At 37.5% G+C, this 24,203-nt stretch overlaps 1 protein-coding gene and 1 pseudogene across 3 annotated transcripts in view; one reads left to right on the forward strand and one right to left on the reverse strand.

Moving 5' to 3' along the window:
• Positions 1-215: 215 nt before the first annotated feature.
• The window catches only part of LOC121463016 (zinc finger protein 431-like), a 30,649-nt gene continuing 6,661 nt past the window's right edge, over positions 216-24,203 (reverse strand). For 2 of the 3 annotated variants that reach the window (XM_041675043.1, XM_041675044.1), the window contains exons 2-5: positions 23,145-23,246; positions 21,858-21,984; positions 21,593-21,653; positions 216-4,237 (exon numbers count right to left, since the gene is read on the reverse strand). In XM_041675043.1, coding sequence (XP_041530977.1) covers positions 3,118-4,237; positions 21,593-21,653; positions 21,858-21,984; positions 23,145-23,246 — 1,410 coding nt within the window. In that variant the 3' untranslated portion in view covers positions 216-3,117. The remainder of the gene's footprint in view (positions 4,238-21,592; positions 21,654-21,857; positions 21,985-23,144; positions 23,247-24,203) is intronic. The other variant, XM_041675045.1, reaches the window with a different exon arrangement.
• LOC121463021 lies at positions 16,845-17,052 on the forward strand (annotated as a pseudogene).

Genomic DNA, 24,203 nt, shown 5'->3' on the forward strand with positions numbered 1-24,203 from the left:
GAAAAACTTGTAGGAGTAATACGGGTCTCACAGCGATTTAACTGAGGTCACCAGACTTAGTAGCAATCAATTTTACCCATTGAGATTTCTGGCATTCATTTGTGGTTCTGATGAAACGTTATGAACAATTGTTTAATCCTCAGAGTAAACTAACAGAATCAAAAGAGAGAGAAAGAACAAAGAAAAAAGAAAGACAGCAATATATCACTTTCATTTGCAAATATAATTTATTATTCAACTCTCCTGTTTTTATCCATCCTTAGATGGCAATGTTTACAATCTGAAATGACAATATTTTATTGATGTAATGTTTCAACTAATCTTTTTTGAGAATCAGTGAGGGAGCTCACTGGGAAATATCTATGGTGTGCAAGGCTTGAACCTGTCCTTGATATACATATAAAGATGGTAAAAAGTAGACCCCACAAAATTGTCTTTAGTCTCTACATATCTGTCTTGACCTAAAAACTAATAATTACATTGGTTTTTACACACACACAAGCATTAACATATGCACATACACACACATATACAAACACATATGCCAGGCTTTTTTTTTAAGTAAATTCCATTGCTATTGTGTTATCTGGCATATTTAGATAAATTCCATAGAAGACAGTACTTCAAGATGAAGTACCAAATAGATAACTAATTGGGGCATGAAGACACATGGAACATCAAATAATATAACCATATCCATATCAAATATAGCTATGTTGTGTGACATATATGTGCTGATTATCTTACTTTATCATATCTCAACCAGAGAGAAGAAAATGCTGCTTCGGATATATGCATGAGGTATTTATTGTTTTTTATGTTCTTTTCTATTAAGCATTTTAACACTAACATTGTTAAAATGTGTAGAGAAATCAGCACACATTAGGGATACATCTTCTGTCTTGGACTTGTATTCAAGGTACTGACACATGGATCAAGAGTTGAAATGTATCCCTGACTACTTGCAGATATCTAAGTCAGGCTACAAGGGCCCACAGATGTGAGTCCATTTCACCTAGACTAAATGTTAGAGAGTTTGAGCTTATTCTTGCTCTCTCAAAGTGTTGACAACAGGTGTGGCTACAAACAAGAGATCTTGACCTAGGATGTGATGAATTAGTATTTTGAGTATAAAGGTGGATCTGCTGTACCTTGACCAAAGATCAGAAAATACAAGTCTATTCCTGTTTTTTTAAGGAGATTGGCAGGAAGTTCCAGGGAGTGGCTGCCTGCAGGTATTTGATCTAAGGATGGATTGTTATGTGTCCTGTCTAAACAACAGGGTGCTTGACTGAAGATGCTATGTTTATTCCTTCTATCATGCTAATGAAGTCTGTTGCCTCCCCACTCCCCTTTTGGAGTAGGATATATATGTAGGAAATAAACACAGGTGATTTCAGTATTTACTGAATTTCCCTCCCAGTTCTTCTGTATTTTGTTTCTCTCATATCTCTGTTTCTTTTGTTTGATAATTCTAATCCTCCTGCTCCTACCCTGGAATGTGTGAACCCCTTCGAGGCTAGACCCCAACACCAGGCTAGGTAACAAAAAACAACATCTCAAGGGAATTTGTGAGTACGTGAAAAACAAAACCAGAAACAAAATCCCAACACCCTTTCACAGACGCCCTTACTTGAAAAGTGTGATCACACACTGCCTGATGTTTAAATAAACAATGGATCACTTAGAAGATGGGCATCACATTCTATATATTGCAACAAAAAAATTTATACCAACCAAGTGAAAGTGCAAAAGAAAAACAATAGCCACACAAGGAATAGCAGAACCACAAAATAAACTTCACTAAATGGATTTGCCACATGTACTGTAAATGCCATACCTACTTCAAATGTTTCAAAACACAAAGCACAACCACAATTGTTATCTTCACCACTATACTTGCATGAACATGAAAAATAATTTACATATTTCAGGATATGATGAAAAAGAGATGAAACAACATTTTTTTTCCTTGAAAGTGAAGACAACTTTGATTTTTAAAATCTTTGTGAAATCATTTACATGAATAGGTTTTACCTTGTATGAATCTTTCCTATTATCTAACATTAACATATAAAGTTTTAAAAACATTTACAGGGTAGGAGACACGGCCACAGAGTTAAGACAGGCTCATTCCCAGGGACAAGGTCAGGTTTTTGACAACATCCTGAAATTCCTCCTGCTACAAGACTACAGGGTCCAAACAAGCAGGCCTGGCCCTCATGTTACACTTGGGAATGAGCACAAACATGCATGTACCCACACAGAGACACACTGATATCACAACATGAAAATGAAAACAAATCATTAATAAAATTTTCACTCATGAATGTTTTTCCCAGAGCATTCATTACTGTAACACAGGTGCTGAGGCATCTGAAGGTCTGCTTACGGAGTTTACCTTCATCATGAATTGGTTCATGTAACAGAAAGCAAGCATGCCGACTTGAAGTCAGAGAAATTAATCCTCAGTTGGTGGTGTCACTTGGGAAGATTTAGAAAATGCTGTCCTGTCAGAAGAAATGTCACCGAGGGTGGATGGGCCTTAGAGTTTATGTCTGCACGCTATTTTCAGATCCCACTCTGTATTTCACGGTGCAGGTTGAGGATGAGTTCTTAGCTTTCTGCTGTGCCTACCACACCTGACAAATTCTGTCATGCCATTGTCATAGTGATTTTGCAACCAAGGGCCAAATTAAACTCTTCTGTAAGCTGACTTAGACATGCTTATCAAAGCAACAGAAAAAGCACTAATACACATCCATAGTTTTATACCTGGATGAATTAGTTCATGTAATGGAAGAGAAGTGTGAAACCTAAATGGGTTACCTCTTCATATAAATTCATAGGGTCATCCTAATGCTTGAACAGATTGTTGACATCTGTCAGATCTTTAAGATCTCTTCTCCAGAATAATCTTGTTTAACTGAATATAAGTGTGTTGGCTAAAGATCTTACCAAATCCCTTATAGTCAGATTCCCTTCTGTACTAGTATTTTTCAGGTCCTCAAAGATTGCTGTGATATACAAAAGCTTGAACAGACCAACTACACACTAAAAGTTTTACTCATGTCAAAAGACTACCCTGAAGTGCAAAGTTTCTAACAATGACTATATTTATGGGGTTTTTCCGCAGTATGATTTTCTTTTCTCATGAATTCGAAGATTACTGCTACATGCAAAGGCTTTACCACATTTAGGACATTTGTAGGGTTTCTCTCCAGTATGTGTTCTCTTATGTAGTTGAAGATGACTTTGACGTGCAAAGTCTTTACCACATTGACTACATTTGTAGGGTTTTTCTCCGGTATGTGTTCTTTTATGTATTCGGAGACTACTGTGACATACAAAGGCTTTACCACATTCATTACATTCATAGGGTTTCTCTCCAGTATGTATTCTTTTATGTATTCGGAGACTACTGTGACATGAAAAGGCTTTACCACATTCATTACATCCATAGGGTTTCTCTCCAGTATGTGTTCCTTTATGTACGCGAAGACTACTATGATGTGCAAAAACTTTACCACATTGATTACATTCATAGGGTTTCTCTCCAGTATGTGTTCCTTTATGCATTCGGAGACGACTGTAACATGCAAAGGCTTCACCACATTGATTGCATTCATACGGTTTCTCTCCAGTATGTGTTCTTTTATGAATTTGGAGACTACTGTTTTGTGAAAAGGCTTTCCCACACTGATCACATTCATAGGGTCTCTCTCCAGTATGTGTTCTTTTATGCATTCGGAGACTACTGTTTTGTGAAAAGGCTTTCCCACATTGATCACATTTATAGGGTCTCTCTCCAGTATGTATTCTTTTATGTACTTGAAGGTGAGTGTGATCTGCAAAATCTTTGCCACATTGATAACATTTGTAGGGTTTCTCTCCAGTATGTGTTCTTTTATGTTTTTGAAGATAGTGACGTGCAAAGGCTTTACCACATTGATTACATACATAAGGTTTCTCTCCAGTATGTATTCTTTTATGTACTCGGAGACTACTTTGATGTGCAAAAGATTTATTACATTGATTACATCCATAGGGTTTCTCTCCAGGATGTGTTCTTCGGAGACTACTGTGATGTACAAAGGTTTTACCATACTGGATACTTTCATAGGATTTCTCTTTGGCATGAATTCTTTCTTGCCTTTGAAGATGCTTGTGATATGCAAAGTCTTTGCTACAATGAGGATATTCAAATGTTTTCTCTCCAATATGGTTACTTTCATACCTGCAAAGATAATTGGCAAATGAAAAAAAACTTTACCATATTTATTACATTGATGAACCATTATAACTGTATGAATTTTACAATTTGATCTAATTGTATAAAGGAATTAGAACTTAAGGTTTATAGTTATGGTGTTCCCCTTCATTAAGGGTTGTTTTATATATTTGAAGATGTCTGTGATGGTAACAACCTTTATTATATGGCCCACATTTATAGCATTATTTTTTCCTAAATGAGATTTTTCACATATTTAATGAGAACTAGAGGAATTCAAAACTTTACCACACTTTTACACCCACAAGTATTCCTATATTGTGAGTCATACTATGTAGTGATATTTTGTTTTTGTTTTAACAAATAAAGCTTGCCTAAAGATCAGAGTGCAGAGTTATGCAATCGAGGCCAGGCATTGGTGGCACACACCTTTAATCCCAGGACTTGGGAGACAGAGGCAGAGGGATCTCTATTAGTTCAAGGCCACCCTGGGCTATGTGAGATTGAATTTGTTTAAAAGAGAAACAAAGCTCACACAAAGGTGATCCCAGCACTTGGAATCCCATACCTTTAATCCCAGCCCTAGGGAAGTAAAGAGAGGAATGATCTGTCTTGATGGAAAGAGGACTATAAGGCAGGAGACGGGAACTCAGTGCAATCTGAGGTTTGGTGGAAACAGTACAGTCTGAGGTTTGGTGGAGACAGATGGAGTCTGGAGATGTAGTCTGAGGATAGGATTACCTGTTCAGTCTGAGCACTGGTATAGGTAAGAGAACTCTCTAGTGGCTGACCTCTCTGCTTCTCTGATCTTCAGCATTCATCCTAGTTTCTGACTCTGGGCTTTTATTATTAAGACCAACTAATATTTGTGCTACATCTTGTGATCAAAGTTTGGGGTACAGATTTATGAAAAAGACATTTGTCTGTGGCTCTGCAGCCACTGGCTTTGGCTGGAGCTACACGTGGATGAAATCACTTCCCTACTGGCTAGGTTTTACTTTCTTCTTTCTTGGTGGGCTTTCCCTGAATCCCCTTCTTGGGCTGCTTCCAAACTAGGCAGCTGTCTTGAAATCTGGTCAGACTTTTACTGTTCTACATAACAGCAGTAAACCTCACATTGTCATCATCATTGTTGGCACATTTGGGAAGAAAAATAGGAAATTATTAAAGGGAGGAATTACTTTAAAGAGAATTTTTTCCCACGTTAAAAAATGGAAAACAGTTATGGAGAAAGTCAGGTCTCTGTATAATTATATAAAGCGTGATTTAAAGTGGAAAAATTAAATGAAGGGATAATTAACTTAGCTGGGATTAACATACTTTTAATTATCATTTTGATAATCCTTATTGTAATTTTGATAACTCATGGTTTATCTCTTAAAATGTTGTTTGATATGAACACTGAGATACAGGCCTTAGAAAAACTTAATAAAACAGATCATAGAGATATTCAAATCCAGACAGAGGAATTTAATGGAGAACCAATTTTAGTGTTACATTATAAAGTTAGAGAGGAACAGACTACCTTAATATAATCAGTATTATAAACAACCAACCTTAATATAATCAGTAACCTTACAGAAACTGCCAAATGATAGAGGCTCTGTAAGAACTGAATGGACTCCTTTGCCAGTGCTAGATTTAAGGAGCTTCAAGGAAATGATAGTCTCATGTGGCATGCTTTCACCGTATGTGAAGCAGGTGTTAAACTCATGGTCATCTTATAATAGAACTATCCCTAAAGACTGGAAAGACTTGGTTAAAGTAGTCTTGGAGGCTGGTCCACAATTACCATGGAAGACCTGGTTGAAAGAAGAGGCTAAGATGATTGAATAACAGTGTAGAACTACAGGTATGGAAATCTCTCAAGATTAATTTCTTGGAGAAGGAGATTATGTGAATATAGAAAGGCAATCCCCATATGATGGCCACATCCTGGCTTTATGCAATGCAGCAGCTTTCAATGCTTGGGAGGTAATAGAAAATGTAGGAAAGAAGATTGCCTCACTTACTGATGTCATACAGGCCCGAAAGGAACCTTCACTATGACATCTTTGATTTCTTACAAAGATGGGCATCAGCAGTAAATAGAATAACATCAAATTTAAAAGACAGACAAAAATAATTGAATCTCTGGATTTTGAAAATATTAATCCTCAATGTAAAATGATAATTAGGCCTTTAAAGGCAAGACCAGAGTCCTTGGAGGAATGGATCCAAGATGCAATCGCATGACCATGATGATGCTTGGATAGGAGAGGTGATTTCCAGAAGTTTGAGGAAAAATGGAAATGTCAAGTGTTTTAATTATGGAAAACATATTACCTTAAAGGGAACTATAAACAGGGCATTCCTAGAAAATTTTTTTTCTAAGCATAATTCAAACAGAATGCCCCTACCTTTTGGGTTATGCAGAAAATATAGCATAGGTAAGTACTGGAGCAATGAATGTTGATTACTGAAGGACAATCAAGATAGCCCTTTGCCATTGGGAAACTCCTTGAGAGGCCTTTTGCACGCCCCTAAACCAAATTTGGTACAGTTGTTTCCTGTTATTGTAAAGGAAACTCCTCCTCAGAGTAACTGAAGAACCTAATGCATATTATAAGAAGTCATACTGTTCTGGATGATAAAACAGCTATAGAAAAGAGAACAAAAGTTCAGAAAAAACATAAAGTGGGTATTTTGTCAAACTTCAATAAATGAACAAAGACTAAAGTTAAAAATACAAATAAATAGGGGCTGGAGATATGGCTCAGTGGTTAAGAGCACTGGCTGCTTTTCCAGAGGTCCTGAGTTCAATTCCCAGCAACCACATGGTGGCTCACAGCCATCTGTAATGAGATCTGGTGCCCTCTTCTGGCCTGCAGTCAGAACACTGTCTACATAATAAATAAATAAATCTTTAAAAAATACAAATAAATGACGTCATCATTGAAGATTTGGTAGACACAGGTGCCGATGTAACAATAAGTGCACCAGAATCTTGGCAACCAAATTCGCCTCTTCAGGATGTATGTTCAGTTTTTAGGAAACAGAATTTTTCTCAGATAAAGCAGAGCATGAGATGGGACAAATGTATAGGATCAGAAGGACAGAGAGGGATATTAAAATCATATGTGACTAACAAAGCAATGAATTTGTGGGGATATGATTTGTTATAACAATGATATTCAGATCAACATTCCTCCAATCTTAGAAACAAACCATAAATTAATGTATGTTTCTGGTGAAAATATTACAAGATATTATAAAGAATTGTCACTGACCATTCAGGTTGTACAAGAAGAGGGCACAACAGCTGCTGATCATTCAAAGGTATTAACAGCTCTACCTTTAAAATATTTGGCAGAGCTCTTCCTATCCCATCCAGCTTACATCCAGATCCCCCCACCCCCTGTCTCCCTCCCTCCCTCCCTTCTTTGGCGGCATAGCGCTTCCCTGCTCAGCCTGCTCGGGTGCTGGGACCGAACCCGAACCGGGAGGGCAAAGGGGGGGGGGCGGTAGCTCCTTTGTCCCCATAGCCTGCCTGCAGCAAGCAGGGTGGGCCCTTTGTTCGCGAGCTAACCAAGCAGCACAGAGTTTCGATCTGGGCACCAAGTGAAACATCATTGTGGAGAAACATCTCTGGGGAGTGACATCACTGGGAAGGTACATCGGGGGCAAGAAGAACTGATCCTGTAAAAGAAGATCCATAGGGGAGTATTGGGAGGAAGAGATGGGCAGACGCCAATGCAGGAATTCTCCCAACAATCCGAGAAACAACACGAAACCACCAGAGGCCAGTGACCTCACAACAGAAGGACATGAACACCTAAATCAAGAAGAAGTAGAAAAAACTGACTTCATGAAAGTGATTGACACCCTTAAACAGCATATAAAAAACGCCTTTATAGAAATGGATGAGAAGTATAACAGAAAGTTGGAGGAATTGAGTAAATCAGTGAATGATACCCTAGGAAACCAAGGAAAAACAATCAAGCAGATAATGGAAACAGTTCACGACTTGAAAACTGAAATGGAGGCAAAGAAGAAAACACAAACAGAGGGCCGGCTAGACATGGAAAATCTAGGTAAACGAATAGAGACTACAGAATCAAGCATAACCAGCAGAATACAAAAGATAGAAGAAAGAATCTCAGATTCTGAGGATAACATAGAGAAAATAAACGCTCTGATCAAAGAAAACAGCAAGTCCAACAAACTCTCATCACAAAACATTCAGGAAATATGGGACACAATAAAAAGACCAAACCTAAGAATAATTGGAGTAGAAGAAGGAGAAGAAATGCAGCTCAACGGTCCAGAAAATATACTTAATAAAATTATAGAAAAAAACTTTCCCAACCTGAAGAAAGATGTACCTATGAAGGTTCAAGAAGCATACAGAACACCAAATAGGCTGGATCAAAAAAAAAACATCCCCTCGCCATATAATAATCAAAACACAAAATATACAGAATAAAGAAAGAATATTAAGAGCCGCAAAGGAAAAAGGCCAAGTTACTTATAAAGGTAAACCTATCAGACTTACACCTGACTTCTCGATGGAAACCATGAAAGCCAGAAGGTCCTGGATAGATGTACTCCAAAAACTAAGAGACCATGGATGCAAGCCCAGACTACTATATCCAGCCAAACTTTCATTCACTATAAAAGTAGAAAACAAAATTTTCCAGGATAAAAACAAATTTAAACAATACGTAGCCACAAATCCAGCCTACAGAAAATAATAAAAGGAAAATCACTAACCAAGGAGTCCAACAATGGCCACAATAAGTCAAACATCTAGAGACCCGTTACCAGCGCAAATCAAAGAAGGAAAACACACAAACCCTACTACTATAAAAGTGACCGGAGTTAACAACCACTGGTCATTAATATCACTTAATATCAATGGGCTCAACTCACCTATAAAAAGGCACAGGCTAAGAGATTGGATAAGAAAACAGGATCCAACATTCTGCTGTCTACAAGAAACACACCTCAACCACAAAGACAGGCACCTACTCAGAGTAAAGGGCTGGGAAAAGGCTTATCAAGCAAACGGACCTAAGAAACAAGCAGGTGTGGCCATACTAATTTCTAACAAAGTTGACTTCAAACTTAAATCAATCAGAAGAGATGGAGAGGGACATTTTATACTCATAACAGGAACAATTCATCAGGAAGAAGTCTCAATCCTGAATATATATGCCCCTAATATAAAAGCACCCACGTACGTAAAAGAAACATTACTAAAACTCAAGGCAGCCATCAAACCGCACACACTAATAGTAGGAGACTTCAACACTCCTCTCTCACCAATGGACAGGTCAATCAGACAGAAACCTAACAGAGAAATTAGAGAATTAATGGAGGTAATGAGGCAAATGGACTTAACAGACATCGATAGATTATTCCACCCAAAGAGGAAAGAATATACCTTCTTCTCTGCAGCTCATGGAACCTTCTCGAAAATTGACCACATACTCGGTAACAAAGCTAACTTACACAGTTACAAAAAAATATTAGTAACCACCTGTGTCTTATCAGATCACCATGGATTAAAGTTAGAATTCAACAACAATGCTACCCCCAGAAAGCCTACAAACTCATGGAAACTGAACAGTCAACTACTGAACCATACCTGGACTAAGGAAGAAATTAAGAAAGAAATTAAAGTCTTCCTGGAATTCAATGAAAATAAAGAAACAACATACTCGAAAGTATGGGACACTATGAAAGCAGTCCTGAGAGGAAAGTTCATAGCACTAAGTGCCCACCTAAAGAAAACAGAGAAAGCACATATTGGAGACTTAACAGCCCACTTGAAAGCTCTAGAAAAAAAAGAAGCAGACTCACCTAGGAGGAGTAGAAGACTGGAAATAATCAAACTGAGGGCTGAAATCAACAAAATAGAAACACAGAAAACAATCCAAAGAATCAATGAAACAAAAAGCTGGTTGCTGGAGAAAATCAACAAGATTGATAAACCCCTATCCAAACTAATCAAATGACAGAGAGAGAACACGCAAATTAATAAGATCAAAAATGAAAAGGGGGACATAACCACAGACACAGAGGAAATTCAGAGAGTCATTAGATCTTACTACAAAAGCCTGTATGCCACAAAACTGGAAAATGTAAAAGAAATGGACACTTTTTTAGATAAATACCATTTACCAAAATTAAACCAGGACCAGGTGAACAATCTAAACAGACCTGTCAGTCGCGAAGAATTAGAAGCTGTTATCAAAAACCTCACTACCAAAAAAAGCCCAGGACCAGATGGTTTCATTGCAAAATTCTACCAGAACTTCCAAGAAGACCTAATACCTATACTCCTTAATGTATTCCACAATATAGAAACAGAAGGATCATTACCAAATTCCTTTTATGAAGCCACAGTTACTCTGATACCAAAACCACTCAAAGACTCAACCAGGAAAGAGAACTACAGGCCAATCTCACTCATGAATATCGACGCAAAAATCCTCAACAAAATACTGGCAAACCAAATCCAAGAACACATCCGAAAAATTATCCATTATGATCAAGTAGGCTTCATTCCTGAGATGCAGGCCTGGTTCAACATACAAAAATCTATCAATGTAACCCAGCATATAAATAAACTGAAAGAAAAAAACCATATGATCATTTCATTAGATGCTGAAAAAGCATTTGACAAAATTCAACATCCATTTATGTTAAGTCTTGGAGAGATTAGGGATACAAGGGTCATACCTAAATATAATAAAAGCTATATACAGCAAGCCGACAGCTAACATCAAATTAAACGGAGAGAAACTCAAAGCCATCGTGCTTAACTCAGGAATACGACAAGGCTGTCCACTCTCGCCATACCTCTTCAATATAGTGCTTGAAGTTCTAGCAATAGCAATAAGACAACATAATGGGATCAAGGGGATTCGAATTGGAAAGGAAGAAGTTAAACTTTCGTTATTTGCAGATGATATGATAGTGTACATAAGCGACCCCCAAAACTCCACCAAAGAACTTTTACAGCTGATAAACAGCTTTAGTAATGTGGCAGGATACAAGATCAACTCCAAAAAATCAGTCGCCCTCTTATACAGAAAGGATATGGAAGCAGAGAGGGAAATCAGAGAAGCTTTACGTTTCACGATAGCCACAAACAGCATAAAATATCTTGGGGTAAATCTAACCAAGGAAGTGAAAGATCTATTTGACAAGAACTTTAAGGCATTGAAGAAAGAAATTGAAGAGGATACCAAAAAATGGATGGACCTCCCTTGCTCTTGGATTGGGAGGATCAACATAGTAAAAATGGCAGTTCTACAAAGGGCAATTTATAGATCCAGTGCAATCCCCATCAAGATCCCATCAAAATTCTTCACAGATCTGGAGAGGACAATAATCAACTTTATATGGAAAAACAAAAAACCCAGGATAGCCAAAACAATCCTATACAATAAAGGATCTTCTGGAGGCATTACCATCCCTGACTTCAAACTCTATTACAGAGCTACAGTAATGAAAACAGTGTGGTACTGGCATAAAAACAGAGAAGTCGACCAATGGAATCGTATAGAAGACCCGGATTTTATCCCACAAACCTATGAACACTTCATTTTCGATAAAGGAGCTAAAAGTATACAATGGAAGAAAGAAAGCATCTTCAACAAATGGTGCTGGCACAACTGGATGTCAACCTGTAGAAGAATGAAAATAGACCCATATCTATCACCGTGCACAAATCTCAAGTCCAAATGGATTAAAGACCTCAATATCAGGCTGAACACACTGAACCTGATAGAAGAGAAAGTGGGAAATACCCTACAACAGATGGGCACAGGAGATCGCTTCCTATGTATAACCCCAGAAGCACAGACATTAAGGGCAACATTGAATAAATGGGACCTACTTAAACTGAGAAGCTTCTGTAAAGCAAAGGACACTGTCACTAAGACACAAAGGCAACCTACTGACTGGGAGAAGATCTTCACCAACCCTGCAACAGACAAAGGTCTGATCTCCAAAATATATAGAGAACTCAAGAAACTAGACTTTAAAATGCTAATTAACCCAATTAAAAAATGGGGCACTGAACTGAACAGAGAATTCTCAACAGAAGAAGTTCAAATGGCCAAAAGACACTTAAGGTCGTGCTCAACTTCCTTAGCAATCAGGGAAATGCAAATCAAAACAACTTTGAGATATCATCTTACACCTGTCAGAATGGCTAAAGTCAAAAACACCAAGGATAACCTTTGCTGGAGAGGCTGTGGAGGAACGGGTACCCTCATCCATTGCTGGTGGGAATGCAATCTTGTGCAACCACTGTGGAAGTCAGTGTTTCGGTTTCTCAGGAAATTCGGGATCAACCTACCCCTGGACCCAGCAATACCACTCCTGGGAATATACCCAAGAGATGCTCTATCATATGACAAAAGCATTTGTTCAACTATGTTCATAGCAGTATTATTTGTAATATCCAGAACCTGGAAACAACCTAGAAGCCCTTCAATGGAAGAATGGATGAAGAAAGTATGGAATATATACACAGTAGAGTACTGTGCTGCAGTAAAAAACAATGACTTCTCGAATTTTGCATGCAAATGGATGGAAATAGAGAACACTATCCTGAGTGAGGTGTCCCAGACCCAAAAAGATGAACATGGGATGTACTCACTCATAATTGGTTTCTAGCCATAAATAAGGGTCACGGAGTCTACAATAGGTGAGCCTAAAGAAGCTAAGTAAGAAGGTGAACCCAAGGAAAAACATATAGTTATCCTCTTGGCTAAGGGAAGTAGACCAAATAGCCAGGGAGAAAATTGGGATCTTGGGGGTGGGGTGGGATGGGGGTAAGGGGAGATGGGGAGAGAAAAGGTAGAAGGGAATGAGGGGGGACTTGGGGAAACAGGAGAATTGGGATAAAGGAAGGGTGGATAGGGGAGCACGGAACCACAATTCTTAGTTAAGGGAGCCACTTAGGGTGGGCAAGAGACTTGACCCTAGAGGGCCTCCCAAGTGCCCAAGATGAGGTTCCCAGTTAGTTCCTTGGGTAGCTGAGGATAGGGAACCTGAAATGACCCTATCCTAGAGCAATACTGACGAATATCTTGCATATCATCATAGAACCTTCATCTGGTGATGGATAGAGATAGAGACAGAGACCCACACTGGAGCACTGGACTGAGCTCCCAAGGTCCCAATGAGGAGCAGAAGGAGGGAGAACATGAGCAAAGAATTCGGGACCACGAGGGGTGCACCCACCCACTGAGATAGTGGAGCTGATCTATTGGGAGCTCACCAAGGCCAGCTGGACTGTGACCGAAAAAGCATGGGATAAAACCGGACTCTCTGAACATGGCGAACAATGAGGGCTGATGAGACGCCAAGGACAATGGCATGGGGTTTTGATCCTACTGAATGTGCTGGCTTTGTGGGAGCCTAGCCAGTTTGGATGTTCACCTTCCTAGATATGGACGGAGGGGGGAGGACCTAGGACTTACCACAGGGCAGGGAACCCGGACTACTCTGTGGTCTGGAGAGGGAGGGGGAGAGGAGTGGGGGGAGGGGAAGAAGGGTTGGAGGAGGGGGAGAAGGGTGGGAGGAGGGGGAGGGAAATGGGAGGCTGGGAGGAGGTGGAAACTTGTTTTTTGTTTATGTTTTTTTTCCTCCTTTTCTCAATAAAAAAAAATTTAAAAAAAAATATTTGGGAGACAAACCTGTATGGGCTGTGCAATGGCATTCAATAATAGAGAAGCTGCAGGAATTAGAAGGGCTGGTAAAGGAGCAATTAAATGCTCAGCATATTGAAGGATCAAGCCCTTGAAATTCTCCTGTATTTGTTGTTAAAAATATAAATCTGGAAAATGAAGAATGGTAACAGATCTAAGAGCTGTTAATAGGTGATTCATCCAATGGATTCTCTACAGTCTGGCATTCCTTTGTCTTCCCTATTGCCTAAAGGATGGCCTCTTATAGTTACTGATTTCAAACACTGTTTCTTCACTATACCTTTATAAGAAAAAGACAGAAAAATTTGCCTACACAGTGTCTGCTTATTATAAAAATTCTCAGCCTGCTAAGATATATCAGTGGAAGATTCTCTCCCAGCAAATGTAAAATATTTTGTATGGCAGTCATTGGAAATGATACGTAAGCAATTTCCTGAATCTGAAGTTTATTATTACATGGACATTTTGCTATCTGGTTCAAAGAATGTTTGAAGAGGAAAAGAAAATCTTGCCTTGTTGTGAATTACAAATTGTTCCTGAAAAAAACACAAAGAGGAGATTCTATTAATTATTTAAGCTATAAAAATACGTTTGCACTGGGCTGTGGTGGCGCATGTCTTTAATCCCAGCATTTGGGAGGCAGAGATAGGTAAATCTCTGTGAGTTTGAGGTCAGTTTGGTCTACAAGAGCGAGTTCCAGGACAGGCTCCAAAACTAGAGAGACTCTGTCTCAAAAAACCAAAAAAAAAAAAAAAAAAAAAAAAAAAAAAAGGTTTACAAAAACATTAGACCCCCAAAAGGTGCAAATTAGGAGAGATCAATTTTAGACTCCCAATGACATTCAAAGATTACAAAGATTACTAGGAGACATTTCATATTTATGGCCCAATAGGATAGACCCTGAGGAACTAAGTAATTAGTCAAAACCTTAGATTGTGACAAGAACTTAAATAGTCCCAACTGAAACTGAGACAGAATTGGCTTTGATGAAAGAAAAATTACAGAAGGCACATGTCAATCATGTGGATCCAAAACTCAACTGAATTCTGGCCATATTACTCTCCAAGCATTCCCCTATAGGAATTTTTAATGCAGATGGAAATATTATCTTAGAATGGACCTTTTTACCATATAAACCAAGTAAAAATTAAAATTTATGTGTAAAATGTCTCTGAATAAATTCTAAATGAAAAATTGATATTACTGTCAATAAGCAGGAAGTGACCCAGCAGAAATTGTTGTACCATTCACTGAAGATAAAATTGACAAATTTTAGGCAGAAAGTGAACCCTGGCAAAGAGCTTGTAATAATTTTTTGGTAAAGATTTACAACAAATAAAGCAAAAGCAAGGGAATCCAAGATATTAAAAGAACTAGCTGAATCCTTCCTCACACTGTACAGGAAGCACCAATATCTGGAGCCCCTACATTCTATACTGATGCAAATCATTCAGGAAAGGCAGGTTATACATTAGAAAAATTAAGCAAAGTGGATCTAAGCCCTTATGATTCTGTCCAAAAGTAAGAGCTATATGCGATTCTCATGTCACCAATGTATTTTAAGGAATCTTTCAACACAGTTACTGGTTCACAATATGCGGGAAAAGTTGTTTTGCATATAGAAACTGCTGAATCTATACAAGATGATACAGAATCGACTTTATTATTTATTCAGTTACAAGAAATAATTAGGAATAAGAGTCATCCCATATATATAACACATATCTGATCCTATACTGGTCTGTCAAGTCCTCTAGCACAAGGTAATGCAGAAACTGATCAATTATTGATTGGAAATGGAAATGTGCTGGAGGCCTCAGAACTTCATAAAAAGCATCATGTCAGTTGGATGGTAGTAGCACAGGCCTTTAATTCCAGCACTTGGGAGGCAGAGAACTCTCTGAGTTCAATACCAACCTGGTCTATAGAGTGAGTTCTAGGACAGGCTCCAAAGATACAGAGAAATACCATCTCGAAAAACCAAAAACCAAAAACTAAAAATTATGTCAATAGCAAGGTTTAAAAAAAAAAAACCTTTAAAAAAATTGGGCAACATGCCAAGGAAATTATAAGGAAATGTCTTACTTGCTCTTTGTATAACCAAACTCTACTACCTATAGGAAGTAACCCAAAGGGTACTAAAAGAGATAAATATGGCAGATAGATGTGTTTTATTTTGTAGAATTTGGAAGAACTAAAATATGTAGCACACTGCACCATTGATACCTATTCATGTTTTCAATGGGCAACTGCTTTAAGTTTGGAAAAGGCTCATTTGGTAATCACACATTTGCTAGAAGTTATGACCATTATGTGTATACCTGGACAAGTAAAAATAGACAATGCTCCAGTACATGTCTCTAAGAAAATGAAACAGTTTTTTTTTGCTTATTATAATATAAAGCATATTACAGGCATACCACACAACCCTACAGGGCAGGAAGTTAAAGAGCAATCAAATCAAATTCTAAAGGATATGTGGAATAAACAGAAAGGGATGATAAAACCCCCAGAAATAGATTGCATAATTCTTTATTAACTTTGAATTTTCTAAATGCTAATGAGAAAGGCACAACAGCTGTGGAGAGACACTGGATAGTAGAAAAGGCTATGGAATTTAATCAGTTGGTATACTTTAAAGCCATGTTGACCTCAGAATGAAAACCAGGATATGTTTTATGCTGGGGAAGGGGTTTTTGCTTTTCTTTCTGAGCTATGGATACCATGAAAATTGATAAAGATCTATTGAACAAGAGATATTTCTTAATTAGAAGAAATGATAGTTCATCAAGTAGCATGTCCATTTAATCTTAACTAACCTATAAAACTAACAAATGCTTTTCATTTGATCAGATATAACTTGCCAAAAGGAAATGTTCCAAAAATTAGGGTTCGTAGCTGCCATGTCTTCCAGGGCCAGTGAAAGTGCCCTGCAGTGCATGGTGGAGGAGCTCAAGCTGGAGGCTGGCACCGAAAGGATCAGGTCTCTCACAGGCAGCCACAGAGCTTCATCAGTACTACATGCAGAATGCCTGCAAGGATGTCCTGCAGCTTGGTGTTCCAGTTGGAAGCAATCCCTTCTGGGCACCCAGATCCTGTGCTTTACTGTGAAGACCTCCAGGAAGAAGTTCACTGGACTGCAACCAGGTCCCAAGAAATCACTTTCTCTGTTACATGGATCTAAAGTCTACAGAAATCATTTTTTTTTTAAACCTCACCACCAAATTTACTAAGCTGCATCTCTTCGGTTGTTCTGCCTGGGAAATAGGCATGTTTTACTTAGTGGGTAATTTGCATTTTTGGAGGGAAATGCTTTATTTTCAAAAACTGAGTATTTGTAATCTTCCTACTTTTATTTTATACTCTAATAAAATTTGTTCTTAAGAATTTATAATTACTAAATGAAGACAAAGTATAAAACTGGGGGAATAATCGATAGCAGAAATTTTTTTTTTTTTTTTTTTTTTTTTTTTTGCTTTTTCGAGACAGGGTTTCTCTGTGGTTTTGGGGCCTGTCCTGGAACTAGCTCTTGTAGACCAGCCTGGTCTCGAACTCACAGAGATCCACCTGCCTCTGCCTCCCAAGTGCTGGGATTAAAGACATGCGCCACCACTGCCCGGCATAGCAGAATTTTTTTAAAGGAGAACATTTTCATTTCTTAATGAGATAAGGTCTTACTTTGACAGTAATCTTGGCAGATTCCTTCACCAACTGAAAAGATTGATGTAATATTAGGCTCTCCATTCTGGGTGAGGTTGATTGGATCTTTATTTAGTTCACAATTTATGATTGTGCGTATAGCTCTTAAAAAGTGCTTATGTCTTTTAAAAATGTTTAAAATGTGAACTATATTCAAAACATTGTAATTGGTTATAAAATGTAAAAATATTATAACCTAAAAGAATTAATGTCACAAGTATTTTATTGGAGTGATGTGCCTTTGATTTAATTGGGGAAACTTTTAAAAGAAAAATTTGTATTTATAATAATCTTTGAAGAACTTGGATATAAAATTTTTCCATAGTTAAAAAAAATAATGTTGGGAAAGGGTTTTGTTTCTGTTTTTTCAAGAGTATATAAGACATTTAAAGAATCCGAAGAACACTGGACAAATGAGACATCTGAAGAAACAGGAAATTATCCAGAAAAAAATTCCCAAGAAAAAGAGTAAGTTGGCTTATTGGTATATCATATTTCCAACCAGATAGAATTTTCATAAATCTTCCAAAATGTTTGTTTCTGCTGTTCTCTACTGATATATAATGCAAACAGTCTTTTTGTACCCCCAGTCCAATTAAAGATTAAAATTGGCTTTGAAGTTGGGGTGTGGCTCTCTCCTTCTCTAAACCCAAGCATGCATGTTAAAGTAATATCCAAAAATCTCTGTCTCATGTCAGAAGAGCTACCTGATAAGGAACAGAAGAAAAAAAAATTAAGGACTATCTTATTTCCACTAATCTCAGAATCCTTTGGTTTTATATTAACTCATTAGCAGCTTTTCTTATGGCATAAATATTATCTCAAAATTTATAAGATTAATATATATGTATTTGAAAGTTTTGTCATGATATTAATATAGAGTACTAACTAATTCTAGACAAAGCCTTCATCTACCTTCCTGCACATGATTTTAGGTTTCAATCTATCAGTTTTCTACAGTGATCCACAACCATACCTAACAGTGACCTTTGAAGTCTCCAAAAGGAGGAGGGGGCTCCACAAGGATGATTCCATAAGGACTATGATAACACCACCAAGCTGAAAAACACCATCTAAAGATTGGCTTTGCACTACAAATGACTCAGAGCAATTTCAAGTTGAGATGAACCAACCTCATAGACTACTCTAGCCAGGATTTGAGACAAGCCCTACACTTTCCCATTACACAGAGACTAGACAACAAATGATACAGCTACCTCTCCCAGGACTTGACAATTAACACAAATTTTTCTTTTCAGGATCTCCTAAAGATGCTCTTGCCCCCAGACAGCAGTAAGTAAATTAAGAACATGTCCACATTCCCAAGAGGTGGGGTTGGTGGTTTTAAATTATACTATGGGTTATGGTTATTTGTCATTGTTTAAAAGAATTGATTATAAGTTCTTATTGGTAATGGTCAGGAGAAAAACTAAACAAAGGAGATTAGATTCAGGATTCTTGTTTTGAAAAGAAAAAAAGGGGGATGAAGATATAATAGGATAAAAGGTTAGATTATTGAATCTATTTTGAAAATAAGAAAGGGAAAAGTATAGATAAGATAGAAATGTAGAATATTGAATCTACTTTTAAAAAGCAACTGTCAGATTTAATTATTTCACATTGGTTTGGACTTTTGAATATTATATAAAAATTTTGTTTATTGATACAAATTTGAGACTAATTGTGTTAGAACATACTGTACATGCATTTCTACTCTTGTTCAAGGTATTGTACCTATACAGCTCATTTAACAATGTAATGCAAATTTCTAGTTCCTGAAATTATTACCAACTATTTAAGATAATAAGGAAATGCAAGTTAGCAATTAGTCGCCTATTCCAATTGAACTTGAGTTATGTTTTCAAGGTCAAGCAGATATATTTTAAATGACAGGTCATCTTCAAGTACTTCAGAGATCTACAGAATATGGCATTTAAGATGCTTTAATAACATAGGCTCTTTTTTTTATGACAATGAGCCATGTCTGCTCCTTGTAGTATCAATCTACTTCAGAGAAGATAATGGGCATCAAAGAAACTCTACATAGAATTTACTTTCTTTGTGGCAAAAGCCAGTGGGTTAAAAAGTGCTTTTGCCTTGATTATTGATGATATGCTGTCCTAATTGGACAAGCCGAATATAAAAGAGAATGACTACAAAACTTTGCCACGTCAAGGAGAGATAGTCCTTCAAAAAATTCTGCTTCATAGAAGAGTTTGTTGAATATTCTAGGCCTGTGGGCCAAAGATGGATGCCCCAGCATTGCTGAGGAACCTTGGGTGACTGTCCAGGCAGCCAATTGCTTTTGTCATTTCTCAGATATTTTTGGAAGTCACTTGATCACACTTCCTGTTTACTCAGTTAATATTTTCTTCTGGGTCTCTGAGGGAATTAAATACTAGATAGTTACAGTTATAGTTTTTCTTGTTTGCCTGACTCAGAAAAGAAATTCACTAAACAAGTGCAAGAGATATCCAAAAATAGTTTTGCATGGTAATGCAAGTTAGAATACAAAGTGAATTATGTACAACACTTTGGACTCAAGAAGATAGGATAGATATGTAGTATTTTCTCTAAATTTTTCAATTGCAAATGGATTAGACATTGTTGATGTATTTATTGTCTGTATATATTATATAGTTATGTGTTTATTAAATACAGTTTTTCTTATATTTCTTTTCTTATTTTAGACCAAAAAGGGTAAATGTAGCATCTCTTACAGCATCTTTTTTTTCTAAATGAGGTTTTTCACATATTTAACTAGAACTGGAGGAATTTAGAACTTTACCACACTTTTACACTCACAAGTATTCCAATAGTGTGAGTCATAATATGTAGTGATATTTTGCTTATGGTTATATAAATAATGCTTGCCTAAAGATCAGAGGTAAGCCACTAGAGGTCAGAGAGTGGTGGCACACACCTTTAATCCCAGGACTTGGGAGACAGAGGCAGAGGGGTCTCTGTTAGTATAAGGCCACCCTGGGCTACATGAGATTGAATTTGTCTAAAAGAGAAACAGAGCTCACACAAAGGTGATCCCAGCACTTGGGATCCCAAGCCTTTAATCCCAGCACTAGGGAAGTAAAGACAGGAGTGATATGGCTTGGTGGAGATAGGACTATCTCCACTATAGGATTTGCAAAGTGAATGAGGACAAACAAAAGTATTTATATATTCCAATATTCATAGGGCTTTCTTCTGGTATGAATTTATTGATGTATTCCCAATAAAGTTGGAAAACCAATTAATTGTAAACTTGTATCACATTCTACAAGTCTATTCAAAGTGATGATTACTACATATCTTCTAATTGTTTGAGAGAGAGAGGTAAATTGATTCTTTCCATATTCCTATATTTACATGGCTTGTATCCAGAGTGACATATGAAATACTTAGTAAACTAAGAATAACAAATAAAGGGTTTCCACATTGCATTCACAAAATTTAACTTTTGATTCTTCATAGACATGTGGTATAGGAATTAAAATTTCTCCACAACAACCTTCTTGATATACCCCTCTCACTAAACTGAACAGTTATAAGAAGTATATGAGTAACACTAGCTTTACTGTGTACCCTTTGCTTATTAGCAGGCTTTGAATAAACACTTATCATCTATCCAACATTCTTACATTTTGTAATATCTGAGTGGCATAAAACTAAATGGATTGGCAGTTCTACAATATGGCTCTCACGGGGCTATGATTCAAATGGTGATATCATTTAAGGCATTGTTTCTTTGTCTTCTTTCTTAGATAATTGCCTTGCAAACACATTTTGGCTATGTGACATTGAGGTATATGGAATTTTTTTGGGGGGGGGGCAATTTAATAGCCATCAATACAACTTAAGCTGTGCTTATTTATACTGTTGCTTTTCTTTAAAACTTCCAGGACACATTAAATTTTCTCCAAAGGCACATTTGCATTACCTTTCACATGAGAATTACCTTTTATGTCTTCTAGAACTTTGACAATGTTCTTCAATAATACGGTCTTCCCAACTGTAGCCTAAAATATAGTATCAGAAAATGTATGATAAATTATTAGAAACTGTGTAATATTTAAGTTGCTATCTTCAGTGAACCTTAGAACCATGCCTGATGTATTCACCTCATTCTTCCTCTTTCTCAACCAAAATTACAGAAGATTACCAATAACCAAGAAAGAGTTGTCCCCTTATTTTAAAACATGAAGGAAAATTCACAGTCTTACCTATAGCAGTGAGGTTCCTGTATGTTTCCAGCATCACATCTTTGTAGAGATTCTTCTGTAAAGGATCCAGCAAAGCCCATTCTTCCCCAGTGAAGTTAACATGCACATCATCATAGGTCACTGCACCCTGAAATATCCCATGCATGTGTGTAACAGAAAGCATGACAGTGACAATATTGTACATGTACACTTCCTTGATAATATATAATTCTGGTGCTCCCCACACTTATTCCATGATACAGAATTTCTAATGTAATCACTAAGTCATTTTAGAAAGAAACCGAATATTGAGGTTCACACCTGCCGTTTCTTCACTTTGACTAGAAGAGCCTTGGGAAAGAAATGTGAATTAATAGACATAAGTAGAGAGACAGCAATCAGAGCAAAGGTGCTGAGTACATTTCAGAGAAATTGTATGAAAACTTACTAACTAGAAAAAAGATAGCCAAGCTGGATGCTGTTGCTCAAGATTTTTATCTTAGCTTTCAGGAGGCAGAGGCAGGTGAATTTAATTGAGTTGGATGCCAGCTTGGCCTATGCAGTGAGTTCCAGGACAGACAGAGTTACATACTAGTAAGACCCTGTCTCCCCCATAAAAATCAATTTAAAAAATGGTAGAAAGAACCCAGAGATATGTACTAAAGTTCCTACGAAGACTTACGCATTTATTCCAGTTCCAGAAAATTGAAGTGTCCCAGTTTAAAGTGTATCAATAATATTACTAAAAGGGAGTGAATGGTTTAAACAGTTACAAATGAAAACATCAGCAATGTAAATGTTGATCATAAACAACACAAGACAGGAGAATGGGCTCAGCAGTTAAGAGTCTTGCTGGTCTTGCAGATAGGTGAGCTCAACTTACAGTATTTACCCAGGGGCTCACAGCAATCCGTTACTCCATGTTCAGGCATTCTGAGGCCACCTTCTGATTACTCTGAGGGCCAGTTACACATGTGGTGCATACCCATGCATACATGCAAAAACCTCATATTTGTTCAAAAAAATTCAAAACAAACACAATAGGTAGAAAGAATGTGACACACTAGCAATCCAGTGACTCAGCAGACTACGGCAGTATTCACAACATCCTGGGAAAGAGAATGAAACCCTCTGCCAAATTTCAAAATTCAAGATGTGGGTGAAACTCAGCACAACAGTATATGCTTGACATGTCTAAAAACCTATCTTCCAGACTCATCGGTCACTAATATAAAAACAAAACAAATCAAAAACAAAACAAAACAACAAACAACAACAACAACAAAAAACACAGGCATAATGGCCCACCTTTAATCCCAGCATGTATGATCCAGAATCATTGGGATCTCTGAGGTGAGGCCAGTCAGTCTGGTTTTCGGGACAGCCAGGGCTACACAGTGAAAGTTTGTCCTCAAAACAAAAAGAAAAATAATAAAAAAATCAGGTCTGCAAAATGGCTTTGAATAAGCAAGTGTTTCAACTGTATCTTATGTGCTTTAGTGATACCGTCTATAGTGGTGGTGAAGTCATGGCAGCAGGACACAAAGAACAGGAAATTGATTAAGGATGTAGACACTCAAATCCCATCCCCAGTGAAGAATTTTATCCAGAAAGGCTCCTCCTACTAAAGATTCCACAAGTACCCCAAAGAAAGCCACCAAGGAGAAACCAGTGCTCAAATACATTATACTATCTCATGGGTTTTTCATTCAGTTAACTAGATTCTGACCCAGGTCACTACAGGCTTATAGTCAACCCATGATGAAATGTGTTTAACATCATTGTCCATAGTTTTCAACAGTTCTTACACTGTTCAAATGTCCAAAGTCTCTTCTGACACTAAAGGCAATTACTTGACTGTGACATTTTGTGAAATCAGAAAAACAAGTTACATCTTCCCAACACACACTGGCACAGAATACCCTTTTCCATTCCAAATGAGAAATGGGGACCAATGAGGAAGACTGGACTATAGCAGGACTGAAACCCCAGCAGGGCAAACACCAAATCTGGTAGCTCTGTCTCAGATACATGGGGCTTCAGTTTCAAAAGCCTTTGATGCCACATTTCCCCCGCAGCTTTTCCTACATCTCTCTCTTTGGTTATTCCACATCCTATGTGCAGCTCTGCATGGCAGATGTCTCATTACTTAGGTATCTCAGCATTTTGTCATCTGAAAAGGCAACCCAGGCGTCATTCTCTCAGCTTTCTGCAATGAACTATATAATCTCTGCACTGGGGCTCTGACTCTGCCAAACATAGATGCCCGCAACAGGGCTGAACTGAAACCAGAAGCTAAGAATCCATGACCTAAAATTTTTATTCTTTTTTCTAGAACCAGCACAAGTTTGGTTTCTAAATTGGGAT

This window comes from Microtus oregoni, unplaced genomic scaffold (assembly GCF_018167655.1).
Source record: "Microtus oregoni isolate MIOR12 unplaced genomic scaffold, Mior012 000025F_ref0000491, whole genome shotgun sequence".
Classification (NCBI taxonomy): Eukaryota; Metazoa; Chordata; class Mammalia; order Rodentia; family Cricetidae; genus Microtus; species Microtus oregoni.